The sequence below is a fragment of the Coptis chinensis genome, chromosome 2, assembly GCF_015680905.1.
Source record: "Coptis chinensis isolate HL-2020 chromosome 2, ASM1568090v1, whole genome shotgun sequence".
Lineage (NCBI taxonomy): Eukaryota > Viridiplantae > Streptophyta > Magnoliopsida > Ranunculales > Ranunculaceae > Coptis > Coptis chinensis.
The window spans coordinates 39963220-39970134 of NC_141457.1; the positions used below are offsets into that span (position 1 = coordinate 39963220).

Genomic DNA, 6915 nt, shown 5'->3' on the forward strand with positions numbered 1-6915 from the left:
AAATTCGGAACTCTCAGTGGTTCCTGTGGTAAGCCCTTCTGTTGTAAATGTTATTACAGCTGTTAATCTGCAAGATGTGGGGTTCGTAACTCCAAAACAGGTGGCTCTAGCACAACTCGCTCTGCCAACTGCTGACGAATCGGACGTTTATACTAATGAGAGGAACTCTTTTGATGTCCTAGCAGATAGTGAAGATGAGATTGTCTCTGATATGGTGGAAGAAGCAAGAGATATGTTTGTTGAGCACACTCAAGCAGCATAAGTAATTGCCAAACAAATAACTCCAGTGGTTGTACCTAATGGGAATGGAGCAAGCCCTCAGAGCAATAATAGAGGTGCAACTAACAGCCAAGCTAAAAGAGGAAGAGGTCGACCAAAAGGGTCTGGGAACAAAAGAGGTCAAGGTCGTTAGATAGTTATTATATGGTTATGTGTGTTTGGAACGTAAGAGGTCTCAACGACCCAAATAAAGCAAAGCAGATTAGTAAGTTTATAAGGGCTAAACAGCTACTTTTGCTAGGTCTGTTAGAAACGAAGGTTAAAGCTGTGAATTTTGATTACATTAGCTCACTGTGTGCACAATTTTGGAAATGTGAACATAACTACAATAGTGATGATGCGGGAAAGATTTTGATATTTTGGGATGTTGGTAGAGTTTCAGTTGACAAGGTGAGGGAAACTTCGCAGCTTATCCACTGTAAGGTGACTCTACTACATAACTCAGCTGAGTTTTTCTTTACTACAATTTATTCTATTAATAATATGAATACTAGAGCGAGATTATGGCATGACATGGTTTCTATAAGCTCAAACATCGCTGGCCCTTGGTGTTGTGTGGGTGACTATAATAATTTGTTATTCACACATGAGAGAGTTGGAGACCTTCCAGTCCATCCAAGAGAAACAATTCCTTTGTCAAATTGTCTAGTTGTAGCTGGACTCTACGACATCAAATCAGTAGGGTGTACTCTCACATGGACCAACTATGGCTCAGGCTTGAATAGGAAATGGGCTAAATTGGATAGGTGCTTGGTGAATCAATGCCGGAGTGCAACTTTCCCAAGTTCTATGGCAGATTTCTTGACTCAAGGAATATCAGACCACTTACCTATTATGGTTTCTTGGATAGATGCATACAGGTGTAGGCCACCATTCAGATTTAATAACTTTTGGATTCATACTCCAGAATTCAGGAATACTTTGCAATCTTGCAGGTCAATTCAGTTGTATGGTAGTGAGATGTACGTCTTAACTCAGAAGCTAAAGATGCTAAAATCAGAGTTGAAAAGGTGGTCAAAGCAATCTTTTCCCAATCTTCACCAGAAAACGAAAATCTCTAGGAAGGAATTAGAAGAGATCCAAAAAGGACTACAAGTACTACCACTTGATCATAACTTGGGTTTGGAGGAAAGGGAGCTCAGAATCAAACTCTGTGAGAATATAAGACTGGAAGAAGCAGATCTACAGCAGAGAGCCTATACTGAATGGATAGTGCATGGAGACAGAGGTACTGAATTCTTCTACAATACCATCAAGAAGAGGAAGGCCAAAAATTATGTTTGGGTGGTAACAGATATGCATTAGCAAAGATGTGAGGGACAAGAAAAGGTGGCAGATGCCTTTATTGAATATTGCAAGTCCATTCTAGGACAAGATTCTCAAGTAAACTGCTCTGTGTCTCAGCTGGAAATCATTCATGTTAAGAGTACTGTGTCCGTTGAACAATCTATAGTTATATGTAGTGACATCACTGTAGATGAGATCAAGGAGGCTGTTTTTAGTATGGATGGCAACAAGAGCCCGGGGCCTGATGGATATAATGCTTGCTTCTACAAGAGAAACTAGGACTGCCTTGGACAAGATTTCTCTGCAGCTATTCTTTCTTGTTTTGCAAGAAACAATATTCCAAGAGGTGTTAGCTCTACATTCATATGCCTTATCCCCAAAGGTTTAAGCCCTACAAAAGTTGAAGAGTTTAGGGCCATTTCTTGCTGCAATATTCTTTATAAATGCATTCTGAAGATTCTCACTAATAGACTAATGCCTTTCATCTCATCTTTGATATCTATTAGCCAAGCAGCGTTTCTTCCTGGTAGATTAATTCAAGACAATCTATTGTTGCCACATGAATTGATTAGGCAGTAGACAAGGAAGTATGGTACGACCAGATGCTCTATCAAGGTGGATTTAAAGAAAGCTTATGATACTCTCTCATGGGAAGCTTTAGAACTTATTCTCCACAGATTCAACTTCCCCAACAAGTTTGTCAATTGGGTGAAAATGTGTTATACTGCATCCCATTTCTCCATCTTGATCAATGGTACGCCTCATGGGTACTTTGAAGGTAAAAGGGGACTCAGACAGGGTGATCCCATATCACCCTACCTCTTTGTTCTTGTTATGGAATTGTTGAGTGGTCTTCTTTCTCATAGACTACAGGAACGCAGGATCAACCCTCATTCGAAATGCAAGAAGCTGAATATAACTCATCTTTGCTTCGCGGATGACATTTTGATCTTTTGTAGAGGGGATGAAAAGTCTATCATGGCCATTAAGCAGGACTTGGAAACTTTTGCTGCATTAACTTGGCTTAACCTCAACCCCTCCAAAACTTCTTTGCTTGCGGGAGGTCTAACTGATGATGAAACTAAAACCCTGGCTGACTGTATGGGAGTTACTACTGCTTCTCCACCCATATCATACTTAAGCTTTCCTCTATTTTTAGCAAGACTTGGTGTGAAGGATTGTTTTCCTCTTATACAGAAAATCACTTGCAGAATTTCTAATTGGAAGAATAGATGTTTATCTTATGCAGGTAGACTCCAACTTGTTCAAAATGTGTTATCCTCTTTCCACACATATTGGGCTAGAGTCTTTATTCTACCTATGACCGTCTTGGATCGTGTTACAAAGATGTGTAATAGATATCTGTGGTGTGGAGCTGACATGAAGTTGAAAGTATATCCTGCAAACTCAGCCACTATTAGATTGAGAAAGGTGGAATGTGGTCTTGGTATAATTGACCCAAAAATTTGGAACAAAGCTGCTTATTGTGGACTTGTTTTCAAAATTGCTAGTAAGGAGGAATCTCTTTGGGCATAGTGGGTGTGGACATATCAGATTACAAGCAAGCATTTCTGGACTATGGAGGTGCCCAAAGACTGCTCTTGGGTATGGAGAAATGTTTTAGACCATAGGGAGACAGCAAGCCAGTTTACTCGACACATGATTGTCAATGGCAGAAACACTTCTCTCTGGCATGATCCTTGGTGTTCAAGCAGACCTTTGTGGTTGAATACAGAAGCAAGATTAATTCTAAATTTCACCGAGGACACCACAGTTGAGGCACTTCTTTCATCCGGTGAATGGTGTGCTGTTGTGCACAATCTCCTCCCTTGTGAAGTCAAGTTATGTATCATTAGTACGAGCATACATCTAAATCTGGAAAAAGACAAGGTGGTGTGGACGGAGACTAGTTCAGGTATGTTCACAACAAAGTCTACGTACCAATCTTTGAAATCATTTAGAGCTAAAGTCCAATGGTATAGACTGGTGTGGGGAAAACTGGCTACGCCCAAACATTCTTTCACAAGCTGGCTGATAAGAGCCCAAAACTGTAGTTTTAACCCCTTAACAATAATACTTTTAGGCTAATTATGCGAGTAATAAATAAGAGTTAATGTTAATTACGTGTTTTTATGTATTTCAGGCATTGAAGTCAATTATGTGTAGAAATGTGCCACTTTGGCGATATAAAGGAGCAAAGGGTTGGTTGCTAAGAAGTTATGGGATTAAAGGCCAAGACGGGCAGAAACAACACACAAAAGTCAGCAGAACTTTCGAAGATTGTATCTTTGGACTGAGGCCTTGGAATTGGACGTACCTTATGTCAAAACGACCGGCTCGGAAAGAGATTTCCAATGGTACAAACCTTGACCCAATAAGAGGAGCAGAAGTGGACGAAAAGCCTATTGAAGTCAAAGCCAGCTGAAAAGGGGCCTGTGGACTGAAAAAATTGGGCTTTGGGCTCGATTTTCCAGCCCAAAACATGGACCCTCAGCTTATGCACGAAAATGTGGATCTGGTCTCCTCCATTTCAACACACAAGACTTAGCTCTTAAGAAGGAATTAGTCTAGGTTAGAAAGTAGCCATTAGAGTAGCCATTAAAGAATAACTTCTATATCTAGTTTTTGAGTTTTGAATTAGTTAATTAATTAGTTTCCATTCCATTAATTAGTTTCATTCCTTGTTTTAGATTAAGTATTTGAATCATTGTTTATCATTGATTAGATAAATAAAATAGTAGTTCTTGTTAAATTCGATTTTGTTATTTAAAATTGTTTAAATCTAATTTCAATTCTTGTTATTCAATGAATTCTTAGTTGTTAATTTATATTTCAATTATTGTTTAGTTGAATTTAGTAAAGTTAGAATCTTTATATGATGTCTAGTTTTAATTCAATTGGAAATGATAGTTTGATGAATCAAGGCTAAACCTCCATTAGAGGGGTTTGATGAAGCCTTGATGAAAACTTGATTATGTAGTGTAGAATTGTTGTAAGAGTCTATTCCACTCTAGAAAGGAGTTGATTAGCCATGAGAATGGGTGGACTTCCTCACATGCTAGTTATGAATTGGTAGAGATGCCATGTATAATTAGGGATTAGAACGACCAATTCTTACCGTAAGAACGTAATAATTGGATTACAACAATCTATGCTAGTTCTTAAATTGGATTCAAGAAAATTCAATTCCCCCCTAATTCTTATTCTAGATTCAAACCTTAGTATTTCGTAGTATAACTTGTAATTCTCTCATTGACTTTGGTAGGATTGATAATCATAGGAACCTTGAGTGCTAAAGAACTAGGAGTGGAACGAATCTTCTATTCCAACGCTACTTCAATAGTATCGAGAGTAGAAATCTTTGATAAGTCTAGTATAAGTTCAATTTTTAGTTTTACTTTCGTTTAGAGTTTCATCGCTTTATTTATTAGTAAAACTATTCATTTTTACGATTATCAAATGGCGTCGTTGCCATTTTAGTTGCTTTTAGCATTGTTTTCTTTAGAATTGTTAATTTTCCAAAGTCCCAAAACCTACCCACTCTTGTTTGATTCTCACTGTGGTTGTCCGTTTCAGCACTGAAAATTTTCCTCAAAAAATAACACAGAGCCGACCACCGGCATACAGGTAGCATAATAAGCGATTCGCGACCAACTTCAACCTGGAACTCCACTCTTTTCGAAGCGACCGTGCCTTGCCAAGGCAAAACACAAGCACCCCCCGCGCTGAAGTGCCTGGACCTCGAGGTTTTCCCTGAGTGCTACCTACGGCCCACCAAGGCTAAATTGAGCGACTGCTTCAAGAGCACGGAACTCCATTCGAAACCGGAAGCGCCACGCCACCGAAACTGCCCGATTTCCACAGGTTTGTTTCAAATTTCCATTTCTTCATAGTTTCCAGTGTTTTAACTGGTTATACACATTAAGCACGCGTAGACAAGACGCTATTTATAAGCGAAGCAAGGAGGCATTCAGGTACTCTTTTCTTCCACACCTCGCATCTCCTGTTAGAGGTTCATACTAGCATATCAGGATTATTTGGAGTATTGTTGTGTTTCGTTAAGATTTTCTTAGCCTTGCATGAGATTAAGGTCAGGCCGAAGAAAAATGTCTAACGTAATCAACCATTAACGTCAACAAACACGCCTTTCTAGTATACCACCGACTACACCTCTAACTAATATACCACACACACCACCTGAAGTAATGGCTGAAGAAAGAGAGTCTCCTCTCTCTGACTTTTACAAAGCCTTGAACGATAGCCCTAAATCTTGCATCGTTCTATCAAACCCAGTGGGGGATTTCCGAATCCCCCCAAATATATTTAATTTGTTACCCATTTTTCATGGGTTAGACCATGAAAAGCCTTATCACCACATGCGTAGGATTGACCAAGTCCTTACTACATTCCACCATCCTACGGTTGGTGCTGAACAAATTAAACTAAAGGTATTTTCCTTCACTTTAGTCGATAGGGTGGCGTCTTGGTTAACTGCCCAAGCGCCAAATTCTGTGGACTCGTGGGCTAAACTTGTTCAACTATTTATGGAACATTTTTACCCACCACTGAAGACCAATGAAATGCTTTCCAAGATTCATTTCTTTCGATAGAATCCTCATGAATTATTTTCAGAGGCTTGGAATCGTTTCACCGACCTACTTATAGAGTGTCCACATCATAACCTCGCGAAAGCCACGCTAGTTCGTGCCTTTTCAAAGGGACTGTTACACCACCACAAGGAGGTGCTTGACATAATGAATGGGGGTAGTTTCCTAAGTAAGGGAGCCTCAGAGGCTTATAAAGTTTTAGAAGATCAAACTAAGAGCAATAATAACTGGGGGGGGGTAGTGACGATTTCTCCCATTCTGCTAGTTCTTCTACAACAGTTAAAGCCGTCGGTATGTTTGAGATGAAACCCGATCCGGAACTTAAAAATTTAATCGAATCTCTAACTAAAAAGGTAGAGCCTATTTCTGTTCAACAAACACCGATCCCCATCATGAATGTCAACTCCAATCCATGTAATTTATGTTTGAGTCTAGAGCATCCCGACTCCTATTGTCCTCTCGCCTATGAACAATAACAGTCACAACAAGATAATGTTTGCTCAATTAATTGTTTCCCTATTCCTAACGCCCCTTGTAGACAACATCCCAACTTCAGTTGGAGAAATAATCAACAAGTAACACCTCCAGGGTTTAATAATACAAATGTTAGGCAAGCAAACAATTATAACCAAGCTCCACCACGACAAAGACAAAGTCAGGATAATTATAATAATTATAACAATAATAATTATAATGCTAATAGAAGTATCGTTCTGATAAATAATAACTATCAAAATCCACC

The 6915-nt window shown here is 39.2% G+C and overlaps 1 protein-coding gene across 1 annotated transcript; it reads left to right on the top strand.

The window, feature by feature from the left end:
• Positions 1 to 423: 423 nt before the first annotated feature.
• LOC147516018 (uncharacterized) lies at positions 424 to 1845 on the top strand. The gene is made up of 2 exons (XM_086593138.1): positions 424 to 1566; positions 1684 to 1845. The coding sequence occupies exons 1-2, from the start codon at positions 424 to 426 to the stop codon at positions 1843 to 1845; spliced, it is 1305 nt and encodes a 434-aa protein (XP_086449264.1).
• Positions 1846 to 6915: the final 5070 nt, after the last annotated feature.